The sequence below is a fragment of the Egretta garzetta genome, unplaced genomic scaffold (assembly GCF_000687185.1).
Source record: "Egretta garzetta isolate BGI_Z169 unplaced genomic scaffold, ASM68718v1 scaffold72, whole genome shotgun sequence".
Classification (NCBI taxonomy): Eukaryota; Metazoa; Chordata; class Aves; order Pelecaniformes; family Ardeidae; genus Egretta; species Egretta garzetta.
Window position 1 is genome coordinate 1088059 of NW_009259032.1, and position 21962 is coordinate 1110020.

The following is a 21962-nucleotide window of genomic DNA, read 5'->3' on the forward strand; positions in this document are numbered from 1 at the left end:
AATGCTATTATTCACTCGAGCTTTTTTTTTTTTATAGCTTTCGTGATATTTAAGCCGTTTTCCTAGGTATTAAGTTATGATTATGATGTTATGCTCTGTTTTGTAAACACTGTCCTGGCCCGCACTTCCATAAAGAAGTGAAGCAGCTGGAAGTGGTCCAAGTGTAGTTTGTTATTCTCATCTCACATGCCTGTGTATCATTAGGATTGGACAGCAGAAGACGGTATTAGGGTTTCAAGAAAATGAGAAACTTCAGGAAGGCTAGTTTCTTGCTGCTGCTTCTTACCGACCGAATAAATAGCTGATGTGTACTTTGGAGAGGCTTTGTAACATTTAAACAAAACCAGTTTGTTTGAAAATCACTGTTTTTCAATAAAAATTAATTTTACCCTTTCATTTAAGGGACATTGAGCCTTTTGTGACTTTCTTCCATGAAGAAAAGAAAAAAACACCTTACAAGCAAACAAGGAAGAGATTGAAACTGGTCAGCATTTATAAATTGCTTGACTAGTAGTTCTGAACAGGAAGAATGTCAGTTGTTAAGACAGTGAGCTGGACCACCAGCAGCACCCTTCCCATGTTCTCCAACCAGTGTCAAGCACTTGTTTTCCTGTCCAAAAGCTGATCTTTCTGACCTGCAGCCTGCACATCTGAAGATGAGAGCTTCCTATCGGCTCAGTTTTGTGATGACTCTGGAGCTTAGCAGGGGTTGTGATAAATCACTTGTAATAGTGATGGCCAATGGAAATTGAAATTACTCTAAAGGCATGGGTTTGTGGCTTTCTTGGCCGTGGTGCTGGTATAAGTCTGTCTCTGCACCATTCTCTGTCGTTCTTGCATAAGCATGACGTTGCATGTTGAGCTAGATCTGGGGCCTAATTTAGCCAAAAATAAACAAATTGATTTTGCCACGCCACTTGCCAGCAAGATAGGTTTCCCAGATCCAGTTCACCGTGAAGTGACAAACAGCTGTGCTGAGCCAGTAAGAATGCAAGGTAGGGCAACACTCATAACAGTTTAAGTAATGCTGCTGTTGAATGTTCTGCCATAGTTGAAGTAAGTTTGACGTCAGGAAACAAATATCAGCTATTCTTGCTTATTTTCAAATTTATTTAATTAATAATATGTTTGTTTATTGTCCTTTTAGGTGGCTCACACTTCTACCTAAGCTTAAAGTTAGACTTGCTTAGTGACTGACGTCACGGATGCTTACTGTTGCGGAAATTCTACGTGCTTTTCAATTGAACAATTTAATTGTGTGTGTGGTTAGGGATTGGATTACCTCTTCGTTGTAGGGAAGCCTTTCTGTTGCTGACCTTCAAAATCTGGACCTAGGTTTGTAGAGGTATCATCTGTGATGCTTCCCTAGTATGAACGTGTGTCTCAGGAAATACAAAACACTACTGAATGTGTAGTCTTTTTTTTTTTTAATGTAGGCTCCTGCTAAAATCAGTGATGTTCTGTGCTCTTAAATGTAACATACATCTTAAGTCTTGTTAAGAGGCTGGAAAAAATGTTTGAAACTCTTTAGGAATATTGGAACTTGAGTTCAGGGTACTGTGAAGAGTCCCATGGAGGTTACTAAGAAAAGCAAGCCTATTCTAAGTGAATATAGACCCATTGCACAGGGGTTTACTTCTCCAGTGCAGGGAAAACTTAAGCCACTGCAACATTAACAGGTTTAAACTCTGTTTTTCTTCTGCTATCCAGATTGTTGTTCTCTTAAGACTATTCTAGATTAATTTGTGAGAACATGCAGAAGTGTGTCCTATTAGAGTGTGCTCACACTGTAGCATTTGAGGATTAAATGTGATCAGATAACACTGTGTGAAAGTCCACAAAGTCAACAAACAAAACCAATAGTAATGCTTTAGTAAACAGTAGTTTACCAAAGGTGACTCTAAAATTTAGCCACACAAAGCCTGTAACTTCTACGTGCGTATAAGTTGTGTGGAAGTAATAGACACAAGGGCATCTGATCCCTCATCGTTCAAACTGGAAATGGGCATCATGGTCCTTTTTTCTTTTTTTTTTTTTTTTTTTTGCTTCATGACAGTTACCGTTACACTTGTGTGAAGGCAATTCTTGTGAATTTAACTCCGCATTTTAAGATACATGGGTGAAACTTCAGTTAACGTATAATTTGAAAAATGCTTGTTTAAACAGCTAATCATCAGTCGGTAGGACTCAAGGCTTTCTTGAAATGAAACTACTCTCAGGGGGTTGCATGCATAGTGATGTCAGGCCTTGAAATTCTGGAAAGCTTGAAACAGCTCCTAAAATTCAAGATAGGCTGAAAGGTATTTCTTTTGTGTTACTGACAGACGGTTTACATGCTAAGTGCAGGCCATATTCAACTTTAGACTTACTCTTATTACCAGGTATTTCTGCTGTAATATAGTCAGTGACCTGCTATGGTTGAAATCAGTATGGTATTCAGCTGTAGTATTGTGAACACAGCTGCTTGCTCATTGCATTTTTTTCTGAAATGATGCAGGGTGAATGTATCTTGCATGCTGTTTAATAATTGAGAAAGTCTATCATAAAGTCTTGGACGGTAAACTACATTTCTGCCTGAATACAAAGCTTCCTCTGAGAGGAGGAGGATGTTGGACAACCTTTAGATTTTGAGATAAACATTTCTCTGAAAGCAATTTTAAAAAATTACACTTCACACAGCATATGAAATGTCAAACTTATTTCAAGGTAATGCATAAAAATAGCATATGAGACTGAGTTGTGTTTCATTTACTGATACTGCCTGCAGGTGTGGTGGTATGTGGGAAATTTTGATGAAAAAATGTGACTTGGCAGCTTTGTAAAGATGAGTATGAATTTTGAGGAGATAGAGAAGAATCAAATGAGGGATGTTGGTAGAGAGCTGCATTGTGACAGAGAAATGCAGATTTTTAGAAGTGAATTGGTGTGACTTTTTTCTTCAAATCTTTCACTTTTGAAATATTCTAAAGTCACAAGGTTAAACATAAGTTTAGAGACTGTTTTTAACCTTGAAATGTAAAGCAGTCACTTGTTTGTTAAAGTCCTAAAACCTATTCCTCTTCAAAATGTTCATGTTATGAAGGTGCGTGATCTACAGATCTGTGTGCTACATTGTGCCCAGTGTTCTGTTTGCTGCCTGAAAGTGGCAGTTGTCCTTGATTCTTGTATAGTTGATATAAGGCTGAAGAATTTTAACTGTCTAAAAAGGTTTTTCTAAATGTGCAGAGCAGTAGTTTAAATGAACAATCTTTTAAATAATGGTCAGTTTTTCTCATGTTCAGTGCTGTTTATCAAAGTAGCTTGTGTACATTACATGCTTTACAATGATTGGGCATACCAGTACTTTATCTTTTTGGTTGAAGACTGACCTTTTGAGTATCCATACATTATAAAATTTTGTTTTAAATTCTTTTCTGAAGATTGAATGTGTCTTAATTTTTCAACTGATGTAAAATTCTGTGCTTGGTTGTACGAGTGGCTCAATATACTCACAGTAATTTGGAGTGGCTTTGTGTAGAAGCCTGTGGGGAGAATAGAGTTGTTTTGTTATCTGATTTGTTCTCTTCAGCCCTTTTGGGAAGTTCTTGCTTTCTTGTCAGAGTTCCTTAGAACTAACAATGTTAGTGGTGGAAAGTCATCTTATCCCATGGGTAGATTTTGTGTTCTAGTAGCAAAGGCAGCAGCGAACTGCGAAGTGGTAGCACAAGGGCAGCCTACTTAGGCTGCTGGAAAAAACACAAAGATACTGAAGTATTTTGATACACCTTGTAACTTGTTTGCTAATTTCTAGTCATAAGGTTGTGAATGAAATGTTAAAAATCCCGTGGGTACTTTCAAGTATATGTAACTCATTTCTCAGAAGTCTAAAGGGCTGTAAATATTCTTTGCATCTTTTAAAACCTGAGATTATATTTCCTAAAAAAAACAAACCAGTGTGCCCCTCTGACCCTGGAGGAAGCATGTGACTCTTACTTCAGCTCTTGTTTCTGTCCTCCTGTATGTGTGCTGCTCTTCTGTTCTAATTTGGTGGGATGTCACTCATTTAAAATTGTGCCCCATGTTTGTTTTCTAGTAGCGAACGAATGCCTTTCTAAAAATCTGTGGTGGTCTAATAATATATGCAGTTAGGATAGTTGTTCCATGTTAGGCCTTGTTGTGTCATGCCTAGAGAATTTTTCTGTCCTGGTGTCTGGAAAACTATTTAACACTTTAATTGGTAACAGGTGGCTATTGGTAACTCTCTCCTGGTTGGTATTACACATACTACGTATGACTTTTACATCTGTATATTCATTCCTCAGAGTTCCATATAGATCATAATTTGGTTTGTTTTCTTACAGCACATAGTACTTGCTTGTGGGTGGGCTTAAATGCTTTTTTCTCCAGAATAATTTTAAATAAATAGCTGTTGATTTTTGTTCCTTGTGAATCGTTATCCTAACTGTACTCTAATAGCAGTTATCTGCAAGAAGCATAAGGGCCAGCAGACAGTTGACATGCTGTTTCCCTAGACATCTGATAACTGGGATGTGCAGTTTTCTCATTCTGTTGGAAACCTTAAACGCAAAGGTGGAAACTCAAATGTAATTTACTTTGGTTCAATGCAAGAAAACTTTGGAAGCTTCTTCCACTAATTGATTCTCTTAACTTTCACCAAGAATGCATAATAGTGCTAGGTTACGTCCTTTTGGGATATAAATGTAGTGCTCTCTCAGCTGGACTTCCTAAACAACTTCTGTAGACAATTAGGTGACATGAATGTGGTCTGGGCAGCACCTGAAAACACTCCGTGAAACCTAGTCAAGCTAGTTGTTCCCTTCAATAGACAAACCTGATTAAGCAGTTTTTACTGTAAGTGCTATTTGTTTCCTGTCCTGGTTGACTTGCACACCTTCCTTTGCTATGTTGGTCATTACGTGCTGTGGAGAAAGAATAAATAACACCAATTAAATCTGCAAGTGTCAGAATCCAAGTAATGTGCAGATACGCACAGTCATTAAATGCTGAGCAGGCAAATGTTTCATGGACTTCTGCAAGCTGATTCCTACATCAGAAAACCATGTGGGTAGCGAATAAATGTCACTTTTAATTACATGATGTCTTGTGTGTGAGGAGTAGGATTGGCCATGTGAAGCTTTCCAGTCTATCTGGTAATACTACCCTATTTTATTACATCTATTTTAAAGGCAGCAAACCCCGTGGTGGCTTAGTTTAATAGTAGACACAATGTCAATTTTAGGTTAAAGAACGTATTAGTTATGAGCAATAGTAAAGTATTATGAAGGACTTTAAATTCAGTAGCCCAGAAACTGCTTGTGGAGACAGTCTGACTTTAAGTTAACACGGTAGCAATTGCAAGATTTCAAGGTGTGAATTGGTAAAATGTGTACAATATCACTTTATTCATATGGTATTTGTAGAATCTTTTAAAAGCTGCATGCTTGTGGTTTGAGGTAGAATTTCATTAGCTGGAAAGAGATAGGATACAAGAAATGGACTTTGAGTGCCAATTAGTGAACTTACATACTTTGTAGTTGGCTAATAATGAAAAGTGCTTTGCTACACAAATACCTTAGCTTGGTGGTCAGAATAGCGAGATAAAGGGCAAGATGAAAGGAAATGGGAGCTGATATGATTAATCAGCCAAAAATGAAAACGGTCCTTTTTTTTCTTTCCTTGATGGCAGTGGGAATTAAAAGGTAGTGAAACCAAGCTGCTTTAGGCTTCTGAGACCAGCCAGAAAAGTGCTTTGTGGTAGAAAGCTCTGATTCCAACTTTACACCTTTTTCCAGGTTTATTCTGGTGTGCACAGCTGTACCTGTCCTTGCTGGGCAGCCTGGCACTGAAAAAAACCCTCTCTTCTGGCTGGGTTAGATTTTGAGGGGAGTGGCGTAATCCCTGGTCAAGATCATAGTTAGCCAGGCCTTGGAGGTGAGTTACGTCCTGATTTGGACAGGACCTTGAAATAATGGTTAGTCTGAGTTTCGTTAATGCTAGGTAGCCTTCAGAATATCTTAAGGTACTTGTTAGTGTGGTGACTTAAGAAAAATGCTTGTGCTGAGTCAGATGTCTTTCATTTGTCCAGAAATGGACTTTCACATAGTTATGTGAAGGGTGACTGCTGGTATCCTGGGCAGGTATTGAGGCTCACTGCATTCTTTTTTTAGTTGTCTGGAGGTGTTACCTTAATCTTTTCTGATGTTGTCTTGTATTAGAAGTTATGAAATAGCATACCCCTGTGTGTGCTTAGTAGTTTTGTATTGATACTTCCAGTTTATATCATTATGATACTTCTGGAAGACTGATCAGGGCAACTTTAGGATTAGCTCTTTGCATGTTGAAAGCTATTTGCTGAGCAAACATGAATGGGATTCTCACTGAAATTATTTTTGGAAGATACTCTGCATTCATCAAGAGTTGAATCTATTTGATGTGAAAGTATTTAGTGTAATAGCATTTGTAAATCAATTACAAAATTTAGATGTCAGAACCGCAGAGTACTGTGAATGAAAGCAAGCTTTATCACAAAGCCTAGTGCTCGGTGTGCTTCCAAAATATCAACAAGATTTTTCCTGTATGCTCATTGTATTTGCACATGTGATATTTCAAACTCTTCTAGTTAGAAGCCCCTGAAGGGGCAACACTCAAATTGTGGTTGTCTGTACTTGGCTTTTTGTAGTATAATACAAATGGTTACTTGGAGGAGGAAATACTGAAATGCTTCTTTGGTGTATCTTACAGCCTTTGTGCATTGACCATCTTAATTTGTTCTGTGGGGTTCTTACATGTGATTAAAAGGAAAGATGTATATTTGGCCCCATCAACTTAAAAATAAATGGGGCTACTGCTAGAAATTTTATTCTAGATAGAATTTGAAGGACTTACTAAGCTTTTTCGAAGATCTGTTTAGCTTTTTATAGTATTACACTGGAGGATATTTGACAGATTATTCAACACTCTGCTTCTGTGGGTTTGTCAGTGATGTTCCCCATTAGGGAATCTTCGGAAAGCATTTAGTTCTATTAAGTGGCAGGGAATTGCACTACCTGCACCTTGTACTGTGTAAATCAAAGCACCATTCTAGTTGTCACTGCCCCTGTTAGGCCTTCACATTTCAGTTTTTACACTGTGAACGGGGGAACATACGAAAGCATTCTTAAGCATGATGTAAATTAGCTTTTGAACTGATTTTTTTCTAAGTGATCTCTTAAACTAAAGCACACTTAATTATTTTCAAGCATGAAGGTGTAACTTCTCTGAAGTAAAACATAATACGATGCTTAATAATGCTAAATATATTGCTAATTAAAAATCCCTGTTAAGACAGATCTTTAGGTGTTATCAGAAGAGTTTGGCAGTTGGGACTGTGAAGGTTAAACAACGTTTGTTACCGCTTCAAATCCATTCTACTTTTCAGCAACTTTGGTGATGATAAACTGAGTAACGTGAAAGTCTGGAATAAACTGGTTCATTGATTAGATGATTTACCATTACTTAATCCCACCCCTACGTTGCTTTGTTCTTGTAAAACCACAAAGTTTAAAAATTTAAGTACTACTTTTGTATTGTCACATTGAGGAATGTCCAGAGTCTCTGGGTCTGCTATAGTTAGTGTTTGTTTATGTTACTGAAATGCTTTTCTTTGACAGGGTCAGCTATACAGGCATCTTTGTGTTCGCTGTAGGGAATGATCTCTAGTCCTCATTCCTTGTCTCTGAAAGATTCTAGCATGGATTGCAGATTAGGGAGAGATGGTGGTAACTGGCGGGGACACTTGGCCTCACAATAAAGCTTTGTGTTCCCTGGTTTGAAGGAATGGCATTAGAATTTCAAACCTGACACACTGGCTTCTCAAACTGAATGACAAGCTTGGGGGGGAGTTGCATGAAAAGGGAATATATTGCTTCACTTCTTTGTGTTAAAGTATATTTGACATCTTTAGCACTGTCTCTAAAGATTTGAAACATCAATACTTGGAATCAGTCTAATTGTGGTAAATGTGTAATTACATTTATTTCAGTTTGAAATTTGAGAACTGATGTGTGTTTAAATTCTGCTGTTTGGTGTGCGAAGCTTTGTTAGTAGTGATGTTGCAAATACAAAGATAACCACTTACTGGTGTGGTTTCTAGCTGCTTGTAATAGCTGATTTCAGACCTGAGAATTGTAGGCATATCTCCTACTTGTAATAACAGATTTTTCTAAATGAACAGGACCTGTACATCTGTTTCCAATAATGCTTTGTTAGAAACTGATTTTAAAAAAATCACTTTCCTTCTGAAATTATTATTCTAGGAATTAATTTTCAGATGTGCATGTTCTAGATAACATAGCATATTGTGTATTTCTGAACTAACACTCAGAACTGTTCCAAAATAATACAAGTATGTGAAGTAAACCATTCTGGAAACATGACACAGGAAGCAAATCACTGAAGAGCAGAATGCGAATTCCAGCAGTTAGTATTTATGGTAGGACCTGTTCAGATGTTGAAGAATAAAGGGATGCAGATTGTGCTTGTATGATGTGATTTGGGGCGCTAATCCAAGATGAATTAGAGCAACTCTTAACTTCAACCTTCTTAAAGTTACTTCAAAGAACTAAATTACTTCAATAAAAATTGAGAAGGAACTTATTAATAACTCCTTTCTTCAAACAGGAAACCACTCCCAACCCTCAGCCTTCAGAAGAGGAGAAAACCGAGCCAGCACCTAGTCAGGAGGTTGCCAGCCCTGAACAGTATATTAAGCATCCACTACAAAACAGGTAAATAGTACAGAAGCGTGATCATAAATTTGCCAGAGATAGAAGAATGCCTGTGGCTTTACAGCTCTCTTGTTTACCTTATGTTTTCTAGCAGTATTTTGAGAGTTCTCAAATTTTTTGAAGACTTTTGCAGTGAGGTTGCAGAGAAAAATAGGATCTGATCCTGTTGTAATTTAGAGCCTTTTCATGTAGTGTTGTTACAGAAGCTGAAAACCTTTGCAGGTTTTCATAATGCAGCCAGGTAATTGGAAAGAGCATGGCTTTGCTTTTAGTTGGAGGCAAGCAGAGCTTTTGGTGCTTTTGTCTGGTGTGCTTTAAGAGACTGACGCTGAGATGAAGTTGAAGTTGCTGCCAAGCAGAACTGGAAAACCTTCCATTCTGCCTTGCACTTGGGGCACTTAAGGTGCCAGTGGTAAAGATGTCTCATTCTTATTTCTTCTCAGTCTCCTTCATATCTTACCATTTTTTTCATCCTGTTTGGAACTGAAAGTAGTAGAAGTTGTGTTAATCAGCCAAAGAGCTGATTAGACTTGATCATATGAGTGCTTGGTGTCTACAGTAATATTGTTTGCATTATCACAGCAGAAGAAACCTGTGAAGTGCAAAAGCATATGTTTGTACCAAAGTGTCACTAAGAAAAAAACTGTAGAGTACTTAAATTATTGTTTAACAAGAAAAACATGGAGCAGTAGTTAAAAGTACAGTTAAGAAAAGTTACTGAAAAATCAAAGCCGCCTTACTCAATTCTGTGTTCAGTGTGCAAAACCAGGTATGTCTTAAAAGCTACTACTCAGCTTTTCACTGAGCTATAGAGAAAATGAGGACTTTACCAAGGAGCTTTGCACTTGAAAACCTCCACTTGAACTACCTTTCTGCAGGAAAGATATTACAAGCTTACAGGTTGAACTCCTTTAAATGTGCCAGCAGCATACATATACTTTAAAAAGAGCACCTAGAAGTCATTTTTGCCAACTAAGCTGAAGAGCTGATGTGGAGTGCTCAGTGCTTAACTTTGGTAGGCAGGTGCTGCCCCAAAGTGAACCTGTTACCAAGTGACACCTTACTCTTTTTCTAAATTTTGAGCAAGTGTGGAAAACCACACTGCACTGTAGTGCTATGCTGTGCGCATCCTACTTTCCCTTGTTGTATTTCTTCAGCTTCCATCTTTCCTCTTTTTCCTCTAAACACTTTGGTTGAATTGGTGCTGACGCTCCTTTACAAGTGGTAGTGGGTCTATTATTGGAAAATGACAACCTTGTAAAACAGGTTTGAAATGTCCGGAAAGGTCTCAAAACAACAGATTGATACCTGGTGACTTAAAGTACTCTGCAGTGAGAAAATAAATACTCTAATGCTAACCAGAGTATTTCAACAGTACTGAAACTTATCAGAATGAAAAATAAGAAAAATAAGCCTGTTTTGTTAAGTGTCTCATCAGACATTAAAATGCTGTTTCAGCATTTTGAACGATGCTTTTTAGATTCAGAAAGAGCATATTTGTGTAACAGGTTCAATTTATATGTTGAGATTTGTACTCAGCAGAGATAATGATGAAGAAAATTGGATGGAAAATTTTTCATTTAGTCGTGTTTATATGTGCAGATTTAAAAGCTTGAAACAGTTAAAGTTGGTGGGTTTTTTAAGATTGTTGACATTAGTAAGCTTAACACAGCTTCCCTTTTAAAATTTATGCTCTCCTAGTATGTGAGTGCTTGGGAAACTTTCATGTCCTGTATAGCTTTGGAGTGATATAATTAGCTTTTGTAACCTTTACAAGGAAATTACTGGAAAGGGAGCTGTGCTCCTAGTTTGAATAGTTGGTGTTGTTTTAGACCATAATCAGTTATTTGCAGTAGGGGATTGCAGTTTAGCAGTGGCAGCAAGGAGAAACATCTGAGGCTAAGAGGTTTAGAGTCTTAGAAAAGTTCCAAAACTATTTAAAATATCTACCTAAATAGACTGATCAAGTCTGCCATCATTCTTGTAATGGAAACACAAATATTGCTGAGCTGTGAAGGGTTGGATTTGAGAACTGAGTTTCTCGTGTAGCTTATTGATGAAAACTGACTTCCATGCTGAATAATATCTTAAGGTTTGCAATTAGTTTGGATATAACAATACAAATAATGAATTATATTTTTAATATACTTTAATTTCTAGATGCTATTATTTTGTTTTCCTTTAGATGGGCACTCTGGTTTTTTAAAAATGACAAGAGCAAAACTTGGCAAGCAAATCTTCGTCTTATCTCAAAGTTTGATACTGTTGAAGATTTTTGGGCGTAAGTAAAGATTTTTCAATCTGCATAATAATCCTGGCATGTGTTGGCAAAGCTTATGCCAAAGTCAAAAAAACCCCATAAAAGTACTCCGTGAATTGCAACTTTTGGAAGTAATCTGAAATGTTTGCAAAGTGGAAGGTAAGGTCTACCCCATTGTTCAGAATGTGGTAGGATGTAACCATTGAAGAAAATGTGATTGGAGAAGGTTTTTATGCTTTAAATGCACATTGTCTTGCTCTTAACACTGCAACACTGCTTATTCATATGTACATGACATACATGTAGAAAATTGTATTTGTGCAGTAGTTATCGTATAGTAACAGGAATTTGTAAATTGTTGTAGCCAACTGATTGTTACTTCCTTGGCCCCAAATTTTGCCAGTTGATTAAATTCTTAGACAGCTGACTCACTTCAGATGTTCAAGAGTGCCTGAATCTGGAGCATAGTACTTGGGAGATTGTTGCAGATTAATGGCATCCTTGAAAGCAGTTCATTAGAGGTTACAGGAGAAACGACCTTCATTCTAAATCAAAGGTCTGCAAAAGCAGTTAGGCTCAAACAGCAAGAATAAAGCCTTTGAAGGTAGGCCTGTGCTTTCCAAACACTTGCTTCAGTCAAATTCACGTGGCTTACTTGGAAGATTTTGCCTTCTGTAATGATGAAATATGGAGAAAATGCAAATGGCATGAAATTGAGGGTGACAAAAAAATGCATTACATATTTGATCTTTCCTAACATTTCATGCTTCATTGAGTGGTAGGGTTCTTTTGGGTGTAATCAGTAAGGGAGAGGTGGTGTGTTAGTAGAAAAATAAGACCCATCAGTGGCTCATTAGCACCAACAGGAAAGAAATAAAGATACTGAAAATGTTGAACGAGTATTTATCAGTGCAGTCATCAGAGAGGGGAATATTCTTGTAACCAGCTTTCCTGTTCCAACTGGGGGGGGGGGTTACTGATGGTTGAGTGAACAGTAGTTTGCAGTCTTGGGGTATGTGATGGGAGGCTAAATTGCTTGAAGCTCACAAATTTAGTTAAGGGTAAGGAGGTTTGAGCTCCTATAACCAAGATAGTCTGTGTAATTAAAAGAAGTGCTTAATCTAGATGTCTGCAGTTGAGGAATAAAATCAGTCATAAGCCTTTGAGAAGTTATGTCTCTGTTGTGGTTGGAGTGGGAGAAACAGGTGTGTTGTTCTGGGGAGAAAGTACTAAGATTAAGGTAAACTTAAGGGAGGGAAGCTGATAAAACAGTAACTAGCTTTGTAAATTCCAATGCCTGATTTCTAATTGTTAAACATCACAGTAATTATTTTCCTTTTTGGTGCTGGACCATGCCTGAATATTAGTTGGTCTTGGTCTATAGGTTATTTTGGTATGTGCAGGCCTTTTTCTGAAGTCTGACCTTAACAGTGCAGGAAAAAAAACCCCATCTTTCTTGCTAGAGGAGGAGATAGTATGTACTCCTTTAATTTTTTGCTCTGAACTGCATAGTTGTAAATTTAATTTAGAGTATGTATTTTATATTTTGTTGTTTCTGTCATCTGTTCTTGCCTTTTGAGTCCTTATTTCAAATTGAATTATCAGGCCTACAGCCTTCATCCCTAGAGTATTGTATTAAATAACAAAGTTGAATATTTCTATTAAAAGTACTCTCTGCAGAGAGAGTAGCCTGAGAAATATAAAAATTATCCTTATTCCATGTGTGTATATACAGAATAAACATGCATGCAGAACTTGTTGCCATGAAAGTTCAGTGAGTTATGTTTCTAATAACTTAATTAGAACTAGATTTAAAAGAAGCATTGGTATTTCTGGAAAATACTGTTGTATAGGAATCCATCAAGTGTTCATAAACCAATTTCCATTCTGCTTCTTTAAGCCCAGGGCATCTTAAAGCTAATGCTTTTATACTGCTGAAAAATACTTGGGAAATAGGTTTTTTTCTGGAATAACTTTAATGCTTTTTAATTTTTGTATTTTATTAGTCATGTCTTAGATTCTTTGAGAATTTCGTACCTTAAAATAATGCTTAGTTTTTAATCCTGCTTTTTTTCCTCCAATAGTTTATACAACCATATCCAGCTCTCTAGTAATTTAATGCCTGGTTGTGACTACTCGCTCTTTAAGGTATGCTTGCTAACCTTTTTTCTTCAGTTATGGATGTTGATAGTTTCCTGACTAAGCAAGACACTGCCCAAATATTTCACTTCAGATATTCATGAATGTTATGTCCTAAAGGTGATAATTTTTTTGGGAAGTCCCAAACACATGCCCTCTGAAAATCAGGCTGTCATTAGTTCTGAAAATGCAAGTACCTTAACACACTTCACCGAGTACATTTTAATCTGTTGTTATGTTTGTCTTCATTCTATGTTTGAGATACTTGTGCAAATAATTGTCTCAATGATTTTTATAATATGAAAGATTTTTCTATCTCTGTCATTTGGTGTGACATGAGTTAAATTGTCTGAGTTCTGTGAGAGGCTGCAATGTTCTACAGTATTCTTTATGAGCACTACTAGCCAGATGCATAATACAACTATAATTAATTTTTACACCATCAGTTACGTGCTGTATTACTTATGTATGAAATAGAAAATCGTACCCAGCATTGACACTTGAAGCATGCTGAAGAAGTGTTCAGGCTAGTGAATAGGAAATTCTCATGAGAAAGTATATGTGAAATCCAGCCTCAGCTAGAGTGGAGATCTGAACTGGAGCTCTAAATTAAATCCTAACTTCTCAGAGGTGCTTTTAACATACAGCTTCCTTTCTGGATTCAAGTACCTAAATAATCCCCCAAATACTGCTGCCTGGTTCCTCTTTTGCTTATAAAACATAGCTAACTGCCTGGGACTCCTCAGTAGACTGTGTACATAGCTTGTAAGCCTAAGCAACTTCAGGCAGTGAAGAGGTGGTGATGCATGGGTTTGGGAAGGTCGCAATGGTTCAGGTGACTGAGAAACCTTACTGGTAATTTTTAAGGAGCTGTAGGCCCTTCAGAAGTTAGAATATCTATGGATCATGCTTGTAATTTTTGCGTGAAGCCTAAATTTGTGTTTTAAGTGTGTGTATCTATTCTGATGATTGATAGGCAAACACAGTAATTTAATTATTTAAATGCATGGAACAGGTACAGAATTGGCAACTGCTACAGGCTTCTGAGCAATCTCTTGCTGTTGTCCTTCAATCGTGACCTCGTAAGAGTGCCTCTTAAAGGTGATGAAGTAGTTTGAGCTCTGCAGCTGCCAGTTAGGGTGTTAAATTTAAAGTGAGCTGACACCACTCCATCCTGTGTGCTGAACACTTAATTTTCAGCCAAAGTTCTGTAGTGCAGCTCTCTTAATAGACATTTCTTAACCAAGTTTCTCTGTCTAAACAGTTACCTGCTTTTTTTAATGACTGACTTACCTGAAGTGCAGTCTAGCTGGTGGATATGGGAATGGCAGCTGGCTGCTTTGCTGGATCAGTGCATCCAGAGTAATTTAATTCAGTGCAGGGCCATTGGTAAAGCATGAATTGGAATGCCACTTACTTCTGAATGGTGTGTTGATTTTTGTGGCCCTGGCAATTAAAACCCTCTTAGTCTCACCTTGTGTGTGCAGAAAGTAATAGAGATAGACTGCCAAGGGTGTCTGTTTTGGTGAAATAATCTTTATGCATAAGCGTGAAGCGCTTGGCCAATGTTGCAATGAGTCCAAGACTTAAAATAAGGGCTCCAGAATGTAGCTGCTAATGTTATCTGGTTTCATACGGGGCAAAGTGAATGTTTGACTTTGCCTGTGCCCACAGTTTATGTAATGTTGTGTAGACAAGACTTTTGCCAGGGCTGTGATTCTTCTGTAGAAATAAAAATTTGTTAGAGAAAGTGCACCTTTTTAAGTTGTTTTGGAATGTTGGTATTGGTATGAGACAGTATTTCTGGACAGGTATGTATCTTAAACTATACACTTTTTTCTTAACTTGCTATTTCAGTTATCACTGGCCTTTTGGTTAGTCTTTAGGAAAAATACAAATCAAGTCTGATTTAACTTCTGGCTGTTCTTTTGCAGGATGGGATTGAACCCATGTGGGAAGATGAAAAAAACAAGCGTGGAGGACGATGGCTAATTACACTAAACAAACAGCAGAGACGAAGTGACCTTGATCGCTTCTGGCTAGAGACAGTAAGCACTATGGCCTTACAAGTTGCAACTGAAGAATCTTGCATTTATATTACTTAGCTGGTGTGTTCTTTCTGTGTGCCACACTAGACTTCTAACTCCCTGGCAGCACAGTGTCCTGTAAGTTTTTATTGACAGGCTCTATTTGAAACATGATTTTTCAAATGATGCTCAATGGAGTTGTATTCTGTTGAATACTTGCTTAGAATGGGCAGCAATAGAGATAATTCTACAGGACAGATTAACCTTTTCCTGTGGAATATACAGAATGGCTGTCAGGGCTATTGGGAAAATAATACTTTGCCTTGAATGTGACGCCCAAATTTAACTGCTTAAGTGTAATGTGTTTTACAAATACTCTTGCAAGTGAATGGTTTTCAGCTCTTGGTCTTGCTAAAACAAGGGAGTTTTGGTTTTATTTTTTTTCTTTCTGTACTTAACGCTAGGATAGGCAAGTAATAGCACAATCTTCTGTCCACTATAAAAATAACCTTTTCCATTGCTGTTATCTTTTTGGAATGGATTTTTTGAATGGTAAATATACTTCTAGAGATGATGTGGGTTGCAGTAGATGTGCTGTAGAAAAGGATACAACTGTACTGTCTAGGAACTGATTCAGAGTAACCTACGAGAGTGTAGCATGATCTGGGCTTTAGGGGCATGGATTGCAGGCAGTACAATGCAAAGCAATCTTATAAAATCTCTGATCTTTTCTCCCTGCTTGTGTGAGAAGCAAGAACTATTGTGCCCCTTCAAAAGGGAGAAATGGCCTTTGGGATCAAAGCAGAGGTGTCCAAAATACCAGAGCTATGAAGATCTTTCTAGTCACTGTAGTAGTGGTTTGAAGAAAGGATGATGAGCATTATACTACTAGGCAATGAGTAAATAAATGTCTTGCTACGTGCATTTGGCCTCTCCCCCTAAATGCCTATATGAGTCCTTCTGACTCGTAATAACCATTACATATGGATTGGAAACATGTAGATAGTCTACATAGACTTAAGGCTAAAGGGCTCTGCTCTTTGTTTAGCAGTGAGCAATGGCACAGAGCCCAAATACCCAGGTGACTGGGGTATGTGCTCTAAAACAACCCTGTCACTTCTAATTCCAGTAATTATTTTTAACCAACTTTCTCCAATAAAAATCAAAACCTCTTCCTTTATCACTTCCCTTTGGAACTAATTTTTATTATAATCTAATGGTCTTTACTGTTCTTAACTGTAAACTACATTTGAGAAAACTTTTCCCCTATTGTGCAGCATTCATGAGCAATGTACTTGACTGGTGTTTGAGCATGGTAATCATCTTTGTGTACATGTACTAAGGCTGTTGATCAATATTTTGAATGTGTGTCATTTAAACTTAAACATTTATGGCTTTCATTACTCAGTGAAGGTGTGCATCCTGCAATTGGGTGTAACATTTAAAGTATGCTTAATTATACCTGATTTATTCAGTAGCACGCTTTGTCCTTTTTGTATTTCCTTGATGAAGTCAGCCCTTGCAGCTCATGGGTGCTGAAAGACCTTCTTTGTTCAAAAAGTTGCAAGTGTGTGGAATTTCCAAATGTTATAAGTGATTCTGGAAAATTAATATAATGGCAGTGTACTTAATGTACTGTGCAAGTGAAGTAAACAAGTGCCCATCTGGAGACTTAATACTTGTGTGCAGAAGGATTTTTAGTTCTGCATGAACTACATGAGTCTGTCTTAACCACAAGAAATACTCAGTTTTGTCTATCTAAAAATTGCTTGTTTTATGAGTTGCAAGTTGTAGATTTTAAATACTTAAAATACAGTACTTTCACAGCATATTGTATAGGGATGTGCCCTAACTCAATCCAGTGTTCCTGAAGTGTACCATCTTTGCCAATTCCAAGCTTCACTGTTAGAAGTCTGTGGGGAATAATTTTGTATTATTTGTACACTTGCATTGTTTCACTTGTATTACCCGCTGTTCAGGATGACTGATTCCCACTTCAGAGTCTATGGGAACTCTGAAGCTTCCCGAGTGTGCTGATAGGAAGTAACACTTCATTAGATAGCACTTTCCATCTAAGTTGCAGTCTGATTTGCCTCTGAATTGATTTATTTCAGAATTGAAGTTGGACCTCACATAACTGGCATTGTCCAAATAGTTCTTCACAGGTTCTTCCTAGATAATGAATGTAAACACTTAAAATTTCATATTCGGCTACCTGTGTTAAATGTACTTTAGGAAGAATAATAAATTCCTTTAATTACTACCTGGTTTTGGATTGGGAGGATGGGGTGGGAGGCAGCACTACATAAATGATCAACTGTGTCAGAACTTGCAGCTGCTGGGACAGGAGGAGAGATGGAAAACTCAAAAAAGGAGGAAGATACCTTACTACAACTGAGTTTACATTCATTTGTAACATTTGGAACTTCAGGAAGATACTACAATAAACAGACAATTATTTCTGTATAGCACGTGGCTATAAGCAGTAAAATGTATTAAAGTCCTTTGTGTACACTAAGTGTTTGCCTATGGAGTAGGATTCTGACTTTGAACTGCTGCTTTTAATGGTTAATCTTTGTTTTGTAGCTGCTGTGCCTTATTGGGGAGTCGTTTGATGACTACAGTGATGATGTATGTGGTGCTGTTGTTAATGTTAGAACTAAGGGTGATAAAATAGCAATATGGACAACTGAATGTGAAAACAGGGATGCTGTTACGCATATAGGGTAAGTAATGTGATTGTCTTGAATATATGAAGTGTAACAATGCATTTTAAAGCCAGCTAACTTGATAGAGAATGTGCTTTAGGCAAATGTAGCCTGTCAGGACCTGTATCCCAAGTTCAGGTAACTCAGTGCCAAATTATTTGTGTTACTATGTAGCTTTCTGTATGGGCTTATGTTAGTAACAGCTTTGCACTGCTGCACTGCCTTCACTGTAGTTTAGAAATAATGAGGAATTGAACACAAATCTTGGCAGAAGTTTTTAATTTCACTGTGAGGCATTGTGATTAATACCTGTAGATAGTGTAGATTCTGTTGCAGCATGCCAGTTTCTAAAGGTGGGTGGCCAGTAACAGTGATATATTGGTAAGATTTTTCTCAGGGAGGTGGTGCTTAAAAATAAGAGAAGAAAGGCTTTGTAAATCTTAAACTCCCAAGGATGTCCTTATATTTGAAAAAAGCTGGTTACTGATGTGCTGTGAAACTCTACAGATGTTTTCCTACATTTTTGTCTGTTAAATTGTGAATCAAACAACATAATGCTGGGTTATTTGACACATGTAATAGTATGTTGTAGTCTGCATTCCAGTAAGCAATAGTAGCCATCTCAGATTATAATGTGTCTCTACTGCAGAAAATGCATGTTGTGCTCTGCTATTTAGCAAGTGTTGCTAAAGCTAGTTGGATTCCTGATGCTTCAAAAATACCTGCTGTTAAATTCAATCATTGTAGGCCACTTAACCTATGCAAACCAAAGAAAATATTTATCTTTCCAGCTTAGCACATTTGTCTTAGGCCAAACTTTTACTGTTGGGCATAGTAGCTTGCGAACATTTTTCACTTACTGGATGGCTCTCTTGATGCATTCCTCATTTGGGCCTTTAATAATCTGGTGGGGGCTGCCTTATACTAACAATTTTATTATACGGTCATGTTCAGACTTGAAAGGTAAGTGTTTAAAAATAGACAAACAGATCTGTGGTTCAGATCTTCTGCTAGTAGAGAATAACCTGACATCAAACCTAGTAGGCATCAGGGTGCATTTTTAGAATGGTATTAACCATTAACTAAGGAGCTAAGATTACTCAGTTGGAGAACTTAAACTAGCTGTAAAAGAAGTTAAGATTTTGCAAACTGACTGACAAAGTGACTAAGGTAAGTTATGTTGACTACCTGCTGTCATGTTGCCATAACTCCAAAGACAATACACACAGAATCACAGAATGGCAAGGGTTGGGAGATCATGCAGTCCAACCCTCCTGCTAAAGCAGGTTCACCTAGAGCATGTTACACAGGACATCATCGAGGCGGGCTTTGAATTAACAGTTAAAATTGGAGCAAGCTATGGTCTTGTAAACTGCTCCATTATGATTAGGGTAAGCTTTAAAAAAAACACCTTTATGTAGTTTTGTTAACAATCTGCCGTTGAACAGGCTTGTTCTGTGGTTCAGTCAGAGCTTGCAGCCTAGTGCCATTAGTGGCTTGCCTCTCACCCGTACTCTGTGCTAAGAAATGCTGTGTGCGTAAGGGGGCTACTGATGCTGCTTTCTCTTAAGTTGTAAAATTCAAGCTGATTTTTCTTAATGCCCCTGTTGGGAAGCTGCCTGTGACCAGTACAAGAATGAATTGGTAGGGGTGGGGGGCCTGCTTTCTATCAACAGTTAAAGAGAAGACAGCAAGTCTGTGCAACTGAGATGTGTGTGGTGATAAAAACTGACTGTTCCAGGGAATTGCTGTTTTATTTGGTTCAGGTGACTGATTCATCTTGGTAGTTCTGGAATCATGGACCATGACTTCTTCATAGCTGTTTTGCTTCTATATGTGGGAGTATAGCTTGCTGATATTAATGATATTCACATGAATGCAGTAGAATCCCTGTGTTCTACATTTATGTAGGCCTGTTAATTATTTTTTGGCAAGAGCTTGTCCTGTTTTATATGGTAAGTCATTGTTCATACAGAACTATAAGCTGATTTTAGATGCAATAAGTTAGAAAAATCCTGTTTCAAGTCCTTTATTCATACTTTAGAAGTTGTTTCAAAATAGGCAGCTTTTTTTATTAATATGTCAGCAGATCTTAAAAGCAGGTGTCCTGTAACTAATTCCTTCCAAAGGGCTTCACTTAAACTGTTGTATTTCTTTTCTCCAGGAGAGTATACAAGGAAAGATTAGGACTTCCTCCAAAGATAGTGATTGGTTATCAGTCCCATGCAGACACAGCTACTAAGAGCGGCTCCACTACTAAAAATAGGTTTGTTGTTTAAGAAGACACCTTCTGAGTATTCTTTCATAGGAGACTGCGTCAAGCAATCGAGATTTGGGAGCTGAACCAAAGCCTCTTCAGAAGCAGAGTGGACTACATTTAAATTTGATTTCCATCTAAGTGTTGCTAAGATTTGTGAGAAGTCTCATTCGCCTTTGTCTTGTACTTCTGTGTTCATTTTTTTTTTCTATTTTGGCTGAAATAACCATTACCAATCATAACTTTAGTACACTTCACCCCCTGAATCCATAAATGTTTTCCTGGCCCACTCTGTAATAGCTTGGTAGAAACATTACTATTACGAAAAAAAACCCATTTGTTTATCCACAGTATTCAGAAAAAAAGTTGCATTTTTGTACCCGCAGGAAATTACTCTGTGTTACGTTTGCATTGTATGCAGTAACATTTTGCTGGTTTGGAAAAGAGTATGGTGCATACAGTTTTCTAGCAATTTTTTTATACAGCATCATCTTTGCTGTAACCTATGCTGATGGCTGCTAGATTAATTTATTTGTTTTCCCTATTTGGTAACATTAGTGATATTTTGATTTCAGTTGTTTTTGCTCATGTAACACTTGGTGAAGAATCTGGGAATATGACAAAGGTGGAATAAACATTAATTTTGTGCATTCTTTGGTAATTTTTTTGTTTTTTGTAACATCAAAGCTTTGCTAGAAATTTATGCATTTCAGTCAAATCAGTGATCTGTTTGTGTGATTTCCTAAACATAATTGTGGATTTTTTTTAATGTAACACCATAATTTACATTCCTTACTAGAAATAGTATGTCTGTTTTTGTATCTTATGCTGTATTTTAACACTTTGTATTACTTAGGTTATTTTGCTTTGGTTAAAATGGCTCAAGTAGAAAAGCGGTCCCATTCATATTAAGACAGTGTACAAAACTGTAAATAAAATGTGTACAGTGAATTGTCTTTTAGACAACTAGATTTGTCCTTTTATTTCTCCATCTATACAGCAAGTATTTGTACTTCTTGTGACAAGGCAGTCTCTACTGTGGCTTCTGTTGTAGTGTCTTCCAAGAAAGAGAAAGTCTGGAGCTATATTCTGAAACTTTTAATAAATCTATTAGATAGCACCCTCAATCAAAGTGAATTATATTGATGTGGCTACTGTTTTCTCTTAGTGGTTGGACTAATTGATCATGGTTTTCGTTGTTTCTCTTTTGACTTTGTTTTACGCCAACCAGGAAATTCGAGGGTACATAGAAAGCTGTCTAGTTTTGGGTAGGAACTACACTAAAAGCACTGAAGTGAGTGGTTCTCCTTTTAAGAATATAATTCCTATACAAAGTATAAGTAAAGTGTGCTAGAGACATGGCTACAAAATAAAAGTATATGAGGATCTCGATAGTCTGCTATTATGTATGTCTTACAATGAAATGAAACTTTCATTGGCTTGGAAGTTGCTGTGGGAGCTGTAAGGTTGCTTGACTTGCAGGATTGAGGGAAAATTTTGAAGGCCATTGAGTTAACTTCTTGTTCTGAGCACCATGTGAGAGGCTTTGTCTTTCCACTCGTTAATAGACCATGCAGCAAAATCGATGCTTTGTTGCTAATTTCTTCATTTTTAGCATGTGAGGTACTTCAAGATCTTGCCAGGGCTAGATAGCCTTTCTTCGGTTAAACTTAAAGGCAGATGCTTATTGGGGTTTTGATCTTTGTGATAACTCCTTAAAGCAAGTTTAGCCACTGTGGCAGTGAAGCTTCAGTTGAATCAGGCTTTTAAATCTGCCTGATTAAGGCACTGAAGTGTTTCTGTGGG

At 37.3% G+C, this 21962-nt stretch overlaps 1 protein-coding gene across 1 annotated transcript in view; it reads left to right on the top strand.

Annotated features, from left to right (window-relative positions):
- The window catches only part of EIF4E (eukaryotic translation initiation factor 4E), a 25451-nt gene extending 4332 nt beyond the window's left edge, over positions 1 to 21119 (top strand). Inside the window, exons 4-9 of the mRNA XM_035890352.1 lie at positions 8628 to 8765; positions 10951 to 11046; positions 13110 to 13173; positions 15099 to 15212; positions 17778 to 17917; positions 20064 to 21119. Of these exons, the coding sequence (XP_035746245.1) occupies positions 8628 to 8765; positions 10951 to 11046; positions 13110 to 13173; positions 15099 to 15212; positions 17778 to 17917; positions 20064 to 20178 (667 nt within the window). The 3' untranslated portion in view covers positions 20179 to 21119. The remainder of the gene's footprint in view (positions 1 to 8627; positions 8766 to 10950; positions 11047 to 13109; positions 13174 to 15098; positions 15213 to 17777; positions 17918 to 20063) is intronic.
- Positions 21120 to 21962: the final 843 nt, after the last annotated feature.